This window comes from Polypterus senegalus, chromosome 9, assembly GCF_016835505.1.
Source record: "Polypterus senegalus isolate Bchr_013 chromosome 9, ASM1683550v1, whole genome shotgun sequence".
Classification (NCBI taxonomy): Eukaryota; Metazoa; Chordata; class Cladistia; order Polypteriformes; family Polypteridae; genus Polypterus; species Polypterus senegalus.
In genome coordinates this window covers 7,574,059-7,591,376 of record NC_053162.1, presented here as the reverse complement: position 1 = coordinate 7,591,376, position 17,318 = coordinate 7,574,059, and the positions used below count along the sequence as shown (strand labels likewise).

Below are 17,318 nucleotides of genomic sequence, written 5' to 3'. Positions count from 1 at the left end.
GCATGTTAAAAGCTTGGAAGATTAATTGCTACAAAAACAATTTGCTTAAGGCATAATTTTCCCTGCAGCATTTGCTGTCAGCGTTAATCTTGTTAAAATTACGTTTACGCCACAACTGCATTAACGGCAAATCTCCGTTAACGAGTTACCGTGGATCGCCCGTGCTTGGGGCTGGACGGTATCAACACGTTAGCGCCGTCCAGTCCCACACACGGGGCGATCAGCTGTAACTCATTAACGGAGATTTGCCACACTACGATGTGCAAATTAACATTTTACTAGAATGTAGCCTAAAAATATTATATTTAATATTATATATTTAATATATTTTTGTCGTAAGCCTTATTGCTGCTACAGTTTGAAGTACAATGTTTACATTTGGTTTTGACAGTTAATGTTAGACTTGTATTTATTTTGTTTAAAGGGTTTATTGGCCTTATATAGTTTAGTTGTTAGTGCTTTGATCCTTTTATATTTAATATATGTTGTGAGAGTTATTGCTGCTACAGTTCACATTTTGTTTATGTCAGGCATTTTATATAGCAGTATTTTATATTGGGCCTTTAGTATTTTGTTTTTGAAAAGTGTTTTATATTTGATATATTAACATTTTATGTTTACATTCCAAGTCAAACATTTGCTCAAATGTTCTAAATAAAAGAACAGAAATAATTACAAGTTGAGTACTTCTCATTTTTGATTTTTAATTTAAATGAAAAAAAAAGGAGTGGTGATTATATAAACTATTCACTGAATACGAAGAAAATGTACTATATCGTGATATCCGGATATGAAATGAAATATCGGGATATAAGATTTTGGTCATATCGCACAGCCCTAGTTCCCAAGCTCTAGGGTTAGTCTGGTTTTATTTTGTGTCGGACCTCGTATTTCAGAATGTGTCGGAATCTGCCATATTTACAATACAGGATTAAAGGCAGATTGTGGGTTTTTGTTGACTGCAGCGAGTCTTTAATGAAACAGAGGGTGTACTTTATCATAAAGATGTGAGGGTGCTACTAGATATATTTCATTATTTAATACCAGTCATAAATTGTTTTCCCCTCTGTCTGTGTCTAGTTGAGAACTGACTCTCATGGCATCCCAGAAAACCCAGAAGATCTGATTACCGTTGATGCAATTGGGTGTTTTGAAGGAGAGGAGTATTGTGAAGAGGACCCAAGCGAAGAAGATGATGATGATGAAACCTTTGAAACAGAAACTCAACAGGTTAGTTCACTCTCTTTATTTCATTTACAGACTTAAAGAAAACTTGATCATCTTTTTAGTTACATTGGACATGCAAATAAAATGATTTAGATGTAAAAGCTATGAGAAGCTATAGTATAAACCTTTTATATTTTGAATGCAAATATGCAAGACTACATTCATTGAAATGTATAAAGCTACTGTTTTCCAAGAGAAATGCACATTAAAGATTCTATGCAGAAAAGCAGAAATAGCATCTTTCACCTGGTCACTAATTTATTTATTTATAACTTGAATAGCCATGCCCTGTGGCTTTGCCCACATATCAGTGAAACGGGACAGTGTGGAGGCCACTGCCCAGCTCCCCACTCTTGACTTCACGCTGCCCCGTCCCCTCGGCCCACAGCCTCTGTCTCGGATTACAACGAATATATCGCTTCTGCAGGCAAACTATGAAACTTAGCACAATGAGAAAAGTTGCAAAATCAACCGGAATGTTCAAGCAAATTATAGAAAAAAAATAAAATCTAAATCTGTTAAGCAGTAAGGTCCGATGGCCAGGGAGGACAGAAAAAACAAAAAAACTCCAGACGGCTGGAGAAAAAATTAAATCTGCAGGGGTTCCAGGCCATGAGACCACCCTGCCCTCTCTAGGCATTCTACCTAACATAAATGACATCAATCAGTCCTCATGGTATTCAGAGTTCTAATGGAAGGACTTGACGATGACGGTCACGTGGACTTCTGTTCCTCAATCCATCAATGAAAGGACATCACAGTGCTTTGATTAGGGGGTGGTGGCGCAGATCGCCACCACAGAAAACCGGAAAAAGAACAGAAGAGAGAGTAGGGGTTAGTATGGATTTTGGTGCCACCATGAAAAGTAATGATAATTAATTGAATATACAGAGCATCAGGATTTAACTAAGATGAAGTTATGAGAAAGCTATGTTAAAGTAATGTGTTTTTATCAGTTTTTTAAAGTGCGCCACTGTATTAGCCTGACGAATTCCTATTGGCAGGCTATTCCAGATTTTAGGTGCATAACAGCCGAAGGTTGCCTCACCACTTCTTTTAAGTTTAGGTCTTGGAATTCTAAGCAGACACTAATTTGGAGATCTAAGGTTACGATTTGGAATATAAGATGTCAGACATTCCGATATATAAGATGGAGCGAGATTATTAAGGCTTTATAAACCATAAGTAGTATTGTAAAGTCAATTCTGAATAACACAGGTAACCAGTGCAGTGACACTCAAGACGAGCGTGATGTGCTCAGATTTTCTTTTCCTAGTTAAGATTCTAGCAGCTGCATTCTGCACTCGTTGCAATTGATTGATGTCTTTTTTGGGGTAGTCCTGAGAGGAGTGCGTTAAAGTAATCTAGTTGACTGAAAACAAAAGCGTGAACTAATTTCTCAGCGTCTTTCGATGATATAAGAGGTCTAACTTTTGCTATATTTCTGAAAAAATGCTGTCCTAGTGATCTGATTAATATGTGATTTAAAATTCAGATCATAGTCAACAGATACCCCTAAATTCTTTACCTCCTTCTTGACTTTTAATTCCTAATGCATCAAATTTTGAAGCTGCTGAACTGTATGCTTCTCGTGAATATCTTCTATCATTATTTCTATATTAAATAGTAAAAGAAAATGCTCTGATAGACCAATATCAACGATCTGCTTCACATCAACTTTTAGTCCTTTAGTAATTAATAAGTTTAACGTATAACCTGCTTTGTGTGTAGGCTGACTAACATGCTGTCTCAAATCAAGAGTCCAGGAGGTTCATAAATTCTTTTACTTTCAGGTCACACTGATTATCGATATGAAAGTTAGGAAACTTAAGTCTTCCAATATAAATATTCAGATTTGCCTGTTCATTGAGCTTTTTTGAAGAAACTTGCTTATTTTATATTCTTCTGAGACTCAGCTAGTACACATTGCACCTGCTGTAATCACTCATGGACTCTGCCATAAAATTACTATCTCAGGGATTGTTCACGGAGAGAACTATGCATAGAAGACAGAGACCCCTGGGCAACTACCCTGCCTGAGTCGTCTTCTACCTGTTTATTTCCAGGTTTCTGTCAGTTTCACCTTGTCAGAGTATTAATGATTTTGAAATAAACTTCACAGATTACAAGGCACACTTCAAACCTGTTACTACAATATGTACATAGTATCTGATTGACTTAAACTATATAGCCAAAATTACAGGGACACTCCTCTAAATGATTGAGTTTAGGTGTTTAAGCCGCAGCCATTGTGAACAAGTACACAAATAATCAGAGGAATGTTGGAACAGAAAAGGGCCTTCTGTAAACTGTTGCCACAAAGTTAGAAGTGTAAAATTGTCTAAAAATTCTTTGTCTACTGTCACATTAATACTGGAACCCAGCCCAGGCCCTGCCATTATCTATCCTCCACCAATCTTTACAGTAGGCATTATACAGTCTGGATGAAAGCGTTCTTCTTCCATGTGCTAAACCCACACTCCTACATCGTACTGCAAGGTGGTGAAGTGTGATTTATCACCCTAGAGAACGCGTTTCTGTTGCTCCAGAGTCCAGTGGCAGCAAGCTTTACACCACTCCAGCCTACACTATACATTTTTGCATTGTGAACAAGCTGCTTGTGTGCAGCTGATCTTCCATGAAAACCGATCTCGTGAAGCCCCCAACACACAGTTCCTAGAGGCAGTGGAACTCTGTTGTGAGTGTTACCAAGAGGAAATGCCATTTTTAGCCACTTCAGGACTCGAAGGCCATGCTCTGTGAGTTTATGTGGTCTACCACTTTGTAGCTGACGCTTCCTTTTCGCAGTAACAGCACTTACAGTTAACCGGGGCAGACCTAGCAGAGCAAACATTTCACATAAAGGTGACATCCTATTACAGTGCCACGTTTAAAGTCACTGAGCTCTTTAGCATGTTCTAAAGTGTGTCAGTAGGGACTGCATGGCTGTGCGCTGATTTGATGCACCTGTTAACATTTAAATTACGTGAGCTCAGTAGTTTGGAGGAGTGTCCACGTTCTTTTTGGCCAGATCTGTAGATCTAGCAGAGCAAAGATTTCACATACTGACTTGTGGCAAAGATCTCATCCTATGACAGTAAACTTCTTCTTTCGGCTGCTCCCTTTAGGGCTTGCCACAGTGGATCATCTTTTTCCATATCTTTCAGTCCTCTACCCATCACCTGCAGTCCAGGTTGATCCCACCTGACCCAATCCGTCCCTTCGTCTCATCTGGGAGCCTTCTCAACCTGTCAGGCAAAGGAGGACACACACATTCAACAAGGGAGTGATATAAAAAAAAAGTGTCAGTGCTTTTATTAGAACCTAAAAGGCAGTGCAGTTAGTGCAGTGATTCATATCAATTGTCAATAAATAATCTGTAAAATCAGTGAGTGTCCAGTGGAGGTTAAAATATCCAAAAAAATATTTCCATAAAATGTTAAAACACAAGGGAAACCTATTCCTCTAAAACAGGAGTGCCCTCACTTTTTCGGCTTGCGAGCTACTTTTAAAATGACCAGGTCGAAACGATCTACAGTACCTACTTTAAAATGCTATATATACATAAAATATATGTTGTCGTACCTTGCATAACTGAATAACCTTTATGGCACAATAACAATTCAATACATTTACGGTCACTACGGTATTTGGATTTAATAATCTTCATGTGGGAAAAGGCTGACTCGCATAAATAAGTAGAGCCGAATAATGCAGTCAAGGAGGTAGCACACTTCTTATGCTTAATGATCAAGTGACTCACCCGGAACGATGCTTTGGTGAGTCCGCCTTTGCTTTTGAATTTAGCCGAGTGAAAAATGATGGCTGTCCAATTAACTGCGATTTTAGTTCGCTCTCCTTTCTCTTTCTCAGATCGCTTTTCGGAAGGAAGTCAGTTTCGTAGTTTTTATGAACAGTTCAAAAGTGCCTTTCCACATTTTCCTTCTTTGGAATAGCAATGATAGACTGACAGATCAGACAAACGCACTTCGATTGTGAGAAAAAAAAAAACGTCTTCCAATTCCACATCCAGCCCATAGCCTCCCCAGACAATTTTTTTTTTAAATCCCTTCTTTAGTCGATATAAATTGGAAAGCTAACTAGACCACAGCTGGAGTTTTGCAGTGGCTTGCGCATTTGATCGTGCGTGCGGGATGACCAGCGTGTTAGAATAAAAGAGACCTCAGACTGGCTGCCCTATACGTCAATCAAGTGGCAAATGCCATAGGGAGGGTATATGATAGACTAACATTAAAAAGAAACATTTTTTGAATGCAACGCAATCTACTGGTCAATCGCTAACGATACATCTAAAACAACAAGCCTCTCTGCTGCTTTGTAAAATCCGACGGCTCCCTGGCTTATCCTCTTCGGATTCCTGAGCATGAGGGGACTTCAACGAGCAGACCCAGACCACCCTTTGATCCCTCTCGGGACCCTGTTTCTAGTCTATCATTGTGTACAGAGCATCAAACCGAGCTTTATTTCCTCCGACTCCTGCTGTCATTCACCGGCATTGCTGGGGAGTTCTCCTGCAGTGTTTTGGTCGCTTCTGTTCCCAGACTTCTCAGCAGGTGCAACCCTCGGCTACCTATTGAGCGTCAGCCACACGCTCCTTCCCCAGGGCTTATTTTCCCATCAGCCGGCTTCCCTTCTATCTCTCACCAGGTCCGTCTTGTTCCTTCCCTTCTCTCCATTACTTTTATTTCCTTTAACCTCCATGTCTTCCTTTTTCAATCTTTCTTTCTGTTCCACCTCTGTCGTGCACCTCACTGACCTGCTCGCATTTGCACATGTATGCACGATCAGCCAAGCACCTCAATCAACCCCAGAATGAAGCACACCTGCATCCAATCTGAGCCTGCACTTCACGGGACGCGATTATTTATTTAAAGACTGCACAAATCCATGTTTTGTCATGTTAAAGTTTTCCTTGCACAACAAAACCATTTGAAAGGTGGGCCCTTCCCTCTGATTAACAGTTAACCACAAATTCCTTGGTGTCTTTGTAGGAAAGTACCCAAGTGCCGAAGGAAGTAACACTTGAAGATATGAATGAAAATACTCAGTACAATTCTGAGACACAGTATGGTAAGTTTTATTCTCTCAAAACTATGACATATTTTTGACCACATGGTCTTTCTGCAAAAGACCATAGCTGAAAATCACTGTAGCTGTCCATCCAAGCCTAATTTTTAGCAGTCTGACTGCTGTTGCAGTATTTTTTATTTTTTTTTAAGTTTTTGTGAAAGTGTAATCCTTAAGGGGTACCAACACATTTGTCCATGTCCAAGAAAAGTTTTTGTATTATTAGACATTTCAAATTCATTACTTTTCAATATTGTCTACCTGCTTCTCATTACACTTAGAGCTGAGGTCTGCCATCTTCTGAATGTGTTCTTTTTCTGTGATGTGAAGCCAGTTATGTGGTACGTTTTTCACCTCATTATCACCTGCAAATTTACAACAAGTTGTAATGCAAATCCCTTTCTCGTTACTCTTTTATTAGTAAGAACAATATCTTTGACTTTGTGTGGCCTCTCAATAATGATTGATGTTGACAGCCTTTCCAAAAGCTCTACTGCCCATAATATGTGTTTTTGAACCTATCAGTAATCCACTTATGTGCAGGATACTTTGGTGAGATCCCCATACTAAGTGTTTACAGTAAATGAGCGAATTTATACATTTTTAACATTTTCTGCTAACCAAGGCTGACTGGGCTGAGCTGAAGGTGGTTTTTGTTGATGAGTTTATAATGTACAGGGTGAGCCAAAAAGAAGATCCACATTTCAAATGTTTATTCTGCAAAAACACTACAAGATGAAATGCATTTCATTACAACACAAGAAAGGGTATACAAAACAGATTTTTTTTCCACTGTGTTTTAAAAATGATGTCTTCAAGGTGATGGCCATCATTAGCAATACACTCTTTGAGATGATTTCTGAACGCTTTCATGACTCATTCGGCCATTTCAAGGGGATTAGTAACGATTTTGTGGCGAATAGTGTCCTTGAGGGCTTCAAGGTTTTGAAATCAGTGTGCGTGTATACTTTTAACCTGAGAGAGCCCCACAAGAAGAAATCGCATGGAGATCAGGTGAACGTGAAGGCCATCCGACATCACCGCGCAGGGAGATCAGCTTCCCTGGAAACATCTCCCACAAAACTTGCATGGATCTCCGTGCCGTGTGTGCTGTTGCTCTAGGCATCCACCATATCTGTTTCTTTCAGCTGGGGCCACAAAAAGTTCTCTAGCATTTCAGTGCAACGTCCTGAAGTGACAGTGACCTTTGCTTCCCCCACCTCAAAAAAGTAAGGGCCTACAATGCCAAATTCTGCAATGGCACACCAAACTGTAATACGCTTGCTGTGCAGGGGTCTCTCATGAAGTTCATGAGGGTTGGTTTCAACACAGTTTCGAAAGTTTTGCTTATTAATGCAACCATTCAAATGGAAATGTGCCTCGTCACAGCACGTGACAATGGCATCTCGATGAACGGTTTGCACACAACTCTGTACGGCTCTCCCAGTCTCTCTCAGTGAGCTCCTGCACTACCATCATTTTGTATGGATGGAAATTAAGATCCTCATGCAAAATCCTCCTCAAAGACACATTGGAAATGCCTAAGGCAGAAACGCTGAATGTCTAGGAGATTGCAAAATAAAATTGATTCCCTTGCAGCTTGGATGTTTTCAGGCATTTGTAGAGTCCGAGGATGACCTGGAGATTTTCTGTTCAATGTTGTACCCGTCTGTCTAAATTTAGCCGATTTGTGACGTCACCGTTAGGAGGAATGCTGAAGTGCGTTCGGAAAGCGCGTTGCATAGTGATGATGGATTCGTTGTTTCTGAAGAACACTTTGACAGCAAAAGCACAGTGCGGAGCTGACCAAGGCATGTTGCTGACAGAAAACTATCAAAGGACCCAAAACCCATCCATCAGCCAGCCTCTACCTCGTGCAGTGACCTTGAGAAATGTGCTACTTCATTTTGGCTCACTCTGTACTACTTCCTCTAATTTTGTGGCATTTCTATTTTTCCAGGGTCCAGTTTTGTGATTCCCGTTGCTGGCTTCCTCTGCAGACTTTGCCACAAGTTCTACCATTTTGAGTCAGCTGCTAGAGTGTCACACTGCAAATCACTTGCACACTTTGAACATTTGCAGGTGAGAAGTCTGGTAAAGTTTATAACGTTATATTTAAACTGTATACATTTTGTAGGGCAGAGTAGTACAGATTATAAGGCAAAAACTGGGTGCATCTGCTTTTGTTTCTAAATATTTGTTTGTGTACGTGTTAAACCACGGATTCATATTGTTCTTGTTGTAATCTGCACTTTGCAAACTGCCTTATGGTGGTACATTCTGTGAGATCATGGTGGAAAAAAAAAAGATAAGAAGGGAGATGAGACTTTCCTTCCTTGTGCAACAGTCTCCAGCTACTATTGGGGAATTCTCAGGCCTGATTAAATGGGTAATCTTTTCTTCCTCTCTTAGGTCAACATACCTGGTGTAGTGCCATCAAAAAATATTTGGATCCCTTCATATTTTTCACATTTTATGATGTTGCAGTCTTAAGATTAAAATCTTTTTAAATTCATTTTTCCCCACATCAAGCAACCTCATTAACCCAGAGTGACAATTTGAAAACAGAATTTAATCTAATTTCTAAACCCTAATTTGTTGCAAATTTACTAAAATAAAAAAACTGAAATATCACATTGACAAAAGTATTCAGACCCCTTTGCTTACGGTTTACTCACACTAGGCACATTTGTTCCGTACCGTACCCAAGCATGATCATCCCCGCTGGCCTGCACTCACACTGTGCTTAATGTTCTGGGCCCGGGCACATTTTCGTCATGACCATGCAACTTTGTGTGAAGCCAAAACAAGAGCCAAGCACGGTGTGACAGCATGCATGTCAAAATGATTTTACTTATTTTGTGGTTGTTTTGGAGTCGTGTAGGGCAGTATTCTGCTCTGCCTTCTTACAGATTTATTGAGTGTACAGCAGAGTATTTTGCTGTTAATTGTGCTGCACATCCCAGAAGATTTTTATGGTGACAAATGATGTTAAGGGAGGATTTTGCAGCTTTTCTTGCCAATTGCAATTCACGTTCATGTGTAAGGTGAGAATAAAAACCTGTTTTTTACTCAAAATGAAATGAGAATTGCACTCTCTGACTTGTCACATCATCAACGTTATGTCTGTTTTCCATGCTTGGGCACGTTTAGCAATCACACTGTTGCTACTGACCATGATCGGGCCCACCTCTTTCAAGCGGGCAAGGGATTATGGTACGGTTGGCCTGGCACGATGCAATCAGACTATTTAAACAAACTAGACTTTGAGGGCTTACATGCGGACAAATGTTCTCAGGCACGGAACGAATTGACAGTGTGAGTGCATCCTTAGTTGAAGCCCCTTTGGCAGTGATTATAGCCCGAAGTCTTCTTGGGTCTGGCATAATAAGCTGTAGTTCCTCTCGGACTCTGTGTGGTTGGATGGAGACTGTTGGTGGACAACTATTTTCTGGCCTTTCCAAAGATGTACAATTGGGTTCAAGTCCAGGGTCTGGCTGGGCCAATTGAGGACATTCACAGAATTATCCCTAAGCCACTCCTGTATTGTCTTTTCTTTGAGTTTAGGGTCATTGTCTTGTTGAAAGGTGAATATTCGGCCTAGTTTGGAGCAGTTTTTTATTATGGATATCTCTGTACTTTACCCTACTCAGCTTTCCCTCAACCGTGACTCTGACTGCTCTTCCAGCTTCTGCTGCTAAAAAAACAACCACCACAATGCTTGACCATTGGAATAGTATTGCTCAGGTGATAAGCGGTGCCGGGTTTCTTACAGACATGCTGGACAAATGTAGGGCCAAATGCTTCAGTCCTGGCTTCATCTGACTGGAGAATCTTTTTTTTTTTCCATAGTCTGAGTCCATTAGGTTTCTTTTTGCAAACACCAAGTCTTTTCCTGAGGAGAGACTTGCATCTTGCCACTCTGCTTTAAAGTGCAGCCCAGCAGAGTGTTGTAGTGATAATTGTCCTCCTTGTATTTTCTCCCATCTTCATATACATTCTCTGGAGTTCAGTCAGATTGACCTTAGGGTTCTTGTTCATCTCTCTTACCAAAATCCTCAAATTGCTCAGTTTGGTTGGGCGGCCAGTTCTAGGAAGAGTCATGGTTGTTTCAAAGTTTGTCCAATTAAGAATTAGAGGCCACTGTGTTCTAGGGAACCTTCAGTGTGACAGTAATTTTTGTGTAACCTTTCCCAGACCTGTGCCCTCCTGTCCCTAAGCGCTGCTGACCGTTTTTTTTTTTTTTTAACACCATAGCTTAGTTTTTGCTCATCTCTGTGTACCTTTTCTCATCAATTGAATTGACTTCAGGTGGACTCCAAAGATGTTCTACAAACATCTCAAAGATGGTCAGTAGAATGGGATACTGTACACCTGAACCATATTTCAAGTAGTCATAGCAGAGCATCTGAATACTTGTGTCAATGTGATATTTCAGTGTATTATTTTTAAAAGAAAAACTTTTTAAAATCATGTTCTTGCTTTGTTATTCTAGGGTTTTGAGTGTTGCTCAATCAGTTGAAAATATTAATTTAAATTATTTTAGGACAAGGCTGCAATATAACAATTTGAAGAAAGTGAAGGGGTCTAAGTACATTCTAAAGGCATTGAATACTTCCCTTGACACTGTGGAGGAGGGTGGTTATGGATATTAATAAATGCTTAACACTAGAATCCATGAAGTTTACGAAAAAAGTTGTGATGCCGGGCCACCTTAAATTCCCTTGCAACCTCGTCCTCTGCGTCTTTGTTTTTCAAATGTAATAAAATGAGCTCCTTCCCAGTCAATCTTGGTGGTGATCTCATCAGACCTGCCTCTACTGCAAAGAATCTTGGTGTCATTTTTGATTCCCCCCTTTCTTATTCCGCTCACATAAATCACATTAAGAAACTTTCTTACTTTCACCTCCGTCGCGTATCCCGTGTTCGCTCCTTCCTCTCCTTTTCTAACGCTGAGAAACTTGTCCATGCTTTTATCACATCCTGCATCGATTATTGTAACTCCCTACTGGCAGGTGCCCCTTCTAATCTTCTATCACAGCTCCAGCTTATTCAAAACTCGGCTGCAAGAGTCCTAACACGGACCAGCAGCAGCGAGCACATCACACCCATCCTGCTTCGCCTTCACTGGCACCCTGTGTCTTACAGAATTGAATATAAAATTCTACTAATAACCTACAAAGCCTTAAATAACCTCGCGCCAAACTACATCAGTGACCTTCTCTATCAGTATGTGCCTGTCCGCCCACTAAGGTCCTCTTATTCTGGCAATCTTGTTGTGCCCCACAGTAATCTACACTCCATGGGTGACAGCAGGGCCTTCAGCTGTATAGAGGCCAGACTCTGGAATGACATCCTGAAATTAATCAGATCAGCTGACTCCATGAATTCTTTTAAAAAACAACTCAAAACTCATCTGTTCAGGGAGGCTTTTAGCTCTACTTGACTTTATTACCCTTCTTTCAGTTTACCTCCATGTCAACATGCTCATGTAACCTGTGTGTGTGTGTGTGTGTGTGTGTGTGTGTGTGTGTGTGTGTGTGTGTGTATGTGCTAGACCATCAATTATGTTGTCTGTTAGGCTTACTATCTCACTCATCTTTATTTATTTTTCTGGTTTAGTACAATGCCATATACTGTATACCCTGCCATTCTTTCTTAAACTCTGTGAAGTGCCTTGAGCATGGGAAAGGCGCTATATAAATAAAATGAATTATTATTATTATTAATGTGTCAATCAGCCCTGGCAGCAGGCAGCCTGCTCACTCATCTGTCAGGCGCACTTGTTTTGTTACACCTTTAGTGAAAGCGTTTATTTGATATTTGGACTTCAGTCTTCACACATTGTACACGTCATGTCAGCATTTTGTCAATTACTATAACAGGAAAAAAGGTTCTGTTTGTTATGTGTTAAACATTTCTTACCGTGCATTTCTTGTCATGCTTCATTTACACAGATTGTTGTAGACACGGGACACACATGAAATGTACGTATTCAGAATAACAGTTGACCCCATTACAATTCCAGACACCTCGCTCCCAGAGAAACAGACTTCAGTTCTGAGTATTTGCATCTCACTTGACTTCAGCTGCCTCGGTCGGGGAATAAGTAGCCGCTGAATCTCAGGGAAAGTGAGGCTGCAGGGGCTGGCAGTGGACACAAGCTGGCTGCTCAACGAATATACGGCACTGACTGATCAGCTCCGGCGTGCTGGCAAATTGCACTGGGAAGCGACTTCAGCCGGTTGTGGTGCTCAATGGATGTACGTTGCCAAATATACTCGGCCTCTGTGTGCTGGCAAATTGTACTGGGAAACGACTATAGCCGCTTGCACCGTTCAATGAATGTACATCGCTGAATATACTCCGCTCCGGTGTGCTAGCAAATTGCACTGGAAACCGACTTTAGCCAGTTGCGGCGTTCAACGAATGTACTTTGCCGAATATACTCGGCTCCGGTGTGCTGGCAAATTGCATTGAGAACCGACTATAGGTGGTTCTGGTGGTTTAAGGGTTAATATATACAAATTGACTTCAAGTAAAATAGCAAGCAAGTGGCATCACCACACTTTTAATCTATTTGTGATGTATTGATCTGAAAATAAAAGAACACAAGTATACAGTATATATTGAAGAAATCAATTGCTAACAGTGCCCTTTATTTTTACATAGTCATTGAAAGTTATTTTGTTTTCGGACTTCCAACATCACATGACCCTCTCCCGTTTCCCTATCACCCTGATTATTCCATTGACAATACCAAATCATCTAGTCAAAAGAGAGACTTCTGCTAGAATGCTGTTCATAGACCTCAGTTCAGCATTTAACACCATCAACCCATAGAAGCTCATAAGGAAGTTGGGCTTGCAAGGCTACAACAGCTGGAGCTTGGACTTCCTGGCAGAGAGATTCAGACAGTCCACATCAGTAGCACCATCGTGCAGAGCACTATTACTTCCCCAGGCCTGCTTACTCGGCCCACTTCTGTTCACTGTGCATAAAGCTTCAGTACCTTTGTTAATGTTTGCTAAAAACACAACGATGGTGGTTCTCTTCAGCAATGGAGACGAGTCAGCTTACAGGATGGAATTACAAAGACTGGCAGACTGGTGCAACAATTTGTCTCTTAACATGGAGAAATGGAGGAGATGAGTGTTGGCCTCAGAAAGGCCCATGCTGTCAAACACCCCCCCTGCACCTCAAGGGTTCTATTGTGGAATTGGCCAAGAGCACCAAAGTCTGTGGTACATAGTTGGCATGTGACCTTATTTGGTCAATCAACACTACTTCCATAGCCAAGAAGGCACAGCAGTATCTCCACTTCTGATGCCCACAGTATTGTGGAGGGCCGCTCTCACCCTTCCCACAGTCTTTGTCACACTTTCATTGGGCCAAATGTGTGCTGAATTTCTGAGCCAGTTCTGTCACGTTTTGGCAACACCTTCTACCCCTTGGCTGCCTGTACTCTGAAATCTGCTTCCCCGTCTCCACAAATCTACTCCTAGTTTATAATATGTGAACGCTAGGTGGCACTGTTGCTCCTTTAAACCCAACAGACAGGCACTCGGGACACCAGGTAAAGGCACCAAGAAGATCTTTTTAATTATTTTTTTTCTTTAAACAATGCTTCCCAAGCACCACAGCCACAATAACACAGGCCTGTAAATCACAAAGCACAACAATCTCCCTCTGTTTTCTACTTCACACCTCCTAGCAAGTGTTGTCCACCTCTCCCAACTCTGGCTCGCTTGCTGGGTTCACAGCAGTCCTTTATTTAGTCCTTGACCCGGAAGTGCTTCTATTCTTCTTGCCAGCATTTCCAGGTCAGGTGGAGAATTCCATGACTTTAATCAGCCTGGAAATACTTTGGGACTTCCTTCATCATGACTTCCTAGTACTTCCGGGCTATAAGGGAAGCATGACTCCCCAGGTCCTTTCACAGCACCCCCCTGGCATCACCCATGGCACCCAACAGAGCTGAGAAACCGAACTCCAAGTCCCAGGATGCCCTGTGGGAATCCGTGGCACCACTACACTCCATGGGACCTGCCATCTAGCGTGTACAAAAGAAGCTGCCTTCGCCCATCCTTCCATTTCAGGGGCCTCCCAGCCGGGCTGAGCAGCTGGCTGTCTCTCACAAGTTTAACTCTTTACCTGTCTTGCACATGTGCTGTTTTTATGTATATGTGGCACCGTGGTACTGGAGAACGTTATTTTGTGCCACGCTATGATGCAACACAATGTATGAATGATATGACAATAAAGTCACTTGACTTTTCAAATAATTTGAGGTTAAGTTTACTTGGTTTATTTTTATTTCCTGTTGCACCCTCATTTTCATGTACCATCTTAAAAGTTTTAAGATATTAGAATTTATTAAACAAAATATGGTAATGTTAAAATATTGATAAGTAAATACTTCATAAAGTGGAAATCCCACGTTTTTATTGTCTTATGTCCCTACACAGAAATACAGAGCATCAAGGCAACGGGAAGAGCCTATAAATAAGGACCCAGTCACCAGGCTTGGGAAACCACATGAATGCTACTGTGAAGAAGCCGACAAGAAACAGCAGTCAGTGCTTGCCGGTTCAGAAACTGACATTAGTCAAAACAAAGAGGTGCAAGACTGTGATGGGGTGAATTCAGACAATATAGTGTTAACTAGAGCAGAATCAAAACTCCTGGACCATACAAATGCTATCCCTAATGACTTGAACAAACAAAGTGGTGACAACAATGCCACAACCCCAGACAACCATGTGAAAGATCCAAAAGATGATGTTTTGGATTTACAAAATGTAGCTACTTTGTCCTCTCCCACAGAGGGAAGGACTGACACAGAATGCTGCTCAACAGAAAAAGTGAAAGAAGATCAGAAAGAAACAGACTGTGGGGCCCAACAGTGTACTGACAGTCCAGTGGCTAAAAGGCCAGTAGAGGAGAATGCAAATAAAGACTGTACTGTGGCCAAAGAGATGGCCACTGCTCAGCTGGATGCTGAGCCTGCAAGCATTGAAAGTAAGGAAGCAACCGAGTCTCTTGAACCATTAAGTGAAAACAAGGAAGCTGAAGATGAGAAAGAAACGGTGACAGCCGGGCGCTCCCGTGGTGCCGTTCAACCTGCTCAGAGGAAACGATCAGCGTGGACAGCTAGGAAAACACGCTGATGTCCGTTTCCGGAACGAAGAGTGACAAAAAGACTTTTGGCAAAATGTAGATAGAACCATTTTTTTAACCTTTTATTCATCCCCACCTCATCCTCAAGTGGTTGATCTCTTTTCTTAGATATCAGGCTGTAGATTTGCACACAGCTTATTAAGCCACCTTTTTCTCCTTTGACATCCACATCTGACTATAGTGTCAATAATTTGATCTTTTTTGAGGATTGTTTTCCGTGCCCAGTTTTCAAAAAAACTGGCACTGTGGCACATATCTCAATAGAATACTTACCTTTTATCATGTCGACTGCTGGCCAGTAGAAAAGTGATGAAGTGAACTTTGAAAAGCTCCATTTTGTTTTTTTTGGGGGGCGAGGATTAGATGATGTAAGGATTCCCCCGCCCATCCATTGTTTTTTATTTTTAAAAGAAGAAGAAAATCACACACTTGTATGCGTTTAACTCCATTGCAGATGATTGGTGAATACTGATATGTCACAAGGACATATTAGGTGTGTGAGGAAAATGAATTCCAGCAGCCATTTGAAGGACCTCATCTTTGTTGACCTGCCGTCCTTCCTAGTAGATGCTACAGTATGTGATTTTTAAGCCATTTTGTGACTTTTCCAAAACCTCTAAAGGTTTTGTTGAAGGATGCTGGTTTTTTAAAAAAAAAAAAAAGTAAAAAAAGTCACGGTTACGGTTTAATGTAAAATGTATTTCTTAGTTACTAGTGCTACGAACTAGGTACAGACTAGTAACCGTATACATAGACTGTTGTCTGAATGCGTTTAAACAATACTAGTTAGCGTGACCAGAAACATTTTTATTTAATGAATTAAATATTTTTACCTTCTCATCAAGGTACAGTCTGATGGGGTGGGAAAACACCTTCATAGATTAGTTGGTAATTAATGGTTGCATACTTAGTATGCAATGAAGTTGACCGAGACACAGACAGTTTAGGACCTTCTGGCACAGTGCAGTTCAGGTAAATGGGGGAGGCGGAGTGACTGTTAGGTTCCAGGATGCTAGACTAGTTAACTGTACATGTGACTCAGAAACGGTGTGTGTGTGTGTGTATGTGTCTAATGTGTTGCTTCAGGGTTGGCAGGAAAGCCCCCCACCCAAGCACACTTGATTGGTCTCGACGTCTCCTAAACATAACTCAACATGTTACTAAAGCAGGATATATGTTCTGTTTGTATAGGGTTGACCGTAAAGGCCCATTCTGAATACACTCGGTTAGTCGATACTCAGAAACGTCTGCTCATTTTAAATTTTTTCAGTTAACCTAATGTGTACTTCTTGCAGGTTAACCTCCTTAGCGTTATGTTTTTCGCCCAGAAAATGTTGAATTTTTTTTTTTTTTCAATACGAAAATATGTGTAACGGAAACATGTAAATATCAACATAAAAAACCGTAAGAAAGGCCTGTCGAGTGTCCTTTGCTGTACTAAAGCTGATTCCGTAGACGTCCTTTGTGGGACCTGTTTTGAAACAGTCGCCGACACACAGCTCGACGTCACAATCAGGACAGTACAAGTGTCTTTCTTTGCAATCTTTTTTTTTCCGCTCGCTTGTGCATAAGAAGGTAGAATGTCAGTGTCTGATCCGCACGCTTGACGCCGCCTATTGTGTTATTGCAGGCTTCCATATCGACACTTGCTGCATTGTGAAAAGTGAATAGGGTGCTAATGTTTTTCTACTTGTTCACAGTCAATTTACCACACACCTACTTTGCACCACTGTGAACTTTCAGGCAACCAAAGTCCACCAGGCATATCATGGAGGTTTGGTCGTACAGTGCCGTCAGTGTCATTATCTCTGTCAACGTCTGAC

The 17,318-nt window shown here is 41.1% G+C and overlaps 1 protein-coding gene across 2 annotated transcripts in view; it reads left to right on the top strand.

Annotated features, from left to right (window-relative positions):
* LOC120535094 (cip1-interacting zinc finger protein-like) overlaps positions 1–16,818 on the top strand; it is a 93,981-nt gene extending 77,163 nt beyond the window's left edge. For both annotated transcript variants that reach the window (XM_039762664.1, XM_039762665.1), the window contains exons 13-16: positions 1,081–1,230; positions 6,240–6,318; positions 8,276–8,397; positions 14,784–16,818. In XM_039762664.1, the coding sequence (XP_039618598.1) occupies positions 1,081–1,230; positions 6,240–6,318; positions 8,276–8,397; positions 14,784–15,485 (1,053 nt within the window). In that variant the 3' untranslated portion in view covers positions 15,486–16,818. The remainder of the gene's footprint in view (positions 1–1,080; positions 1,231–6,239; positions 6,319–8,275; positions 8,398–14,783) is intronic.
* Positions 16,819–17,318: the final 500 nt, after the last annotated feature.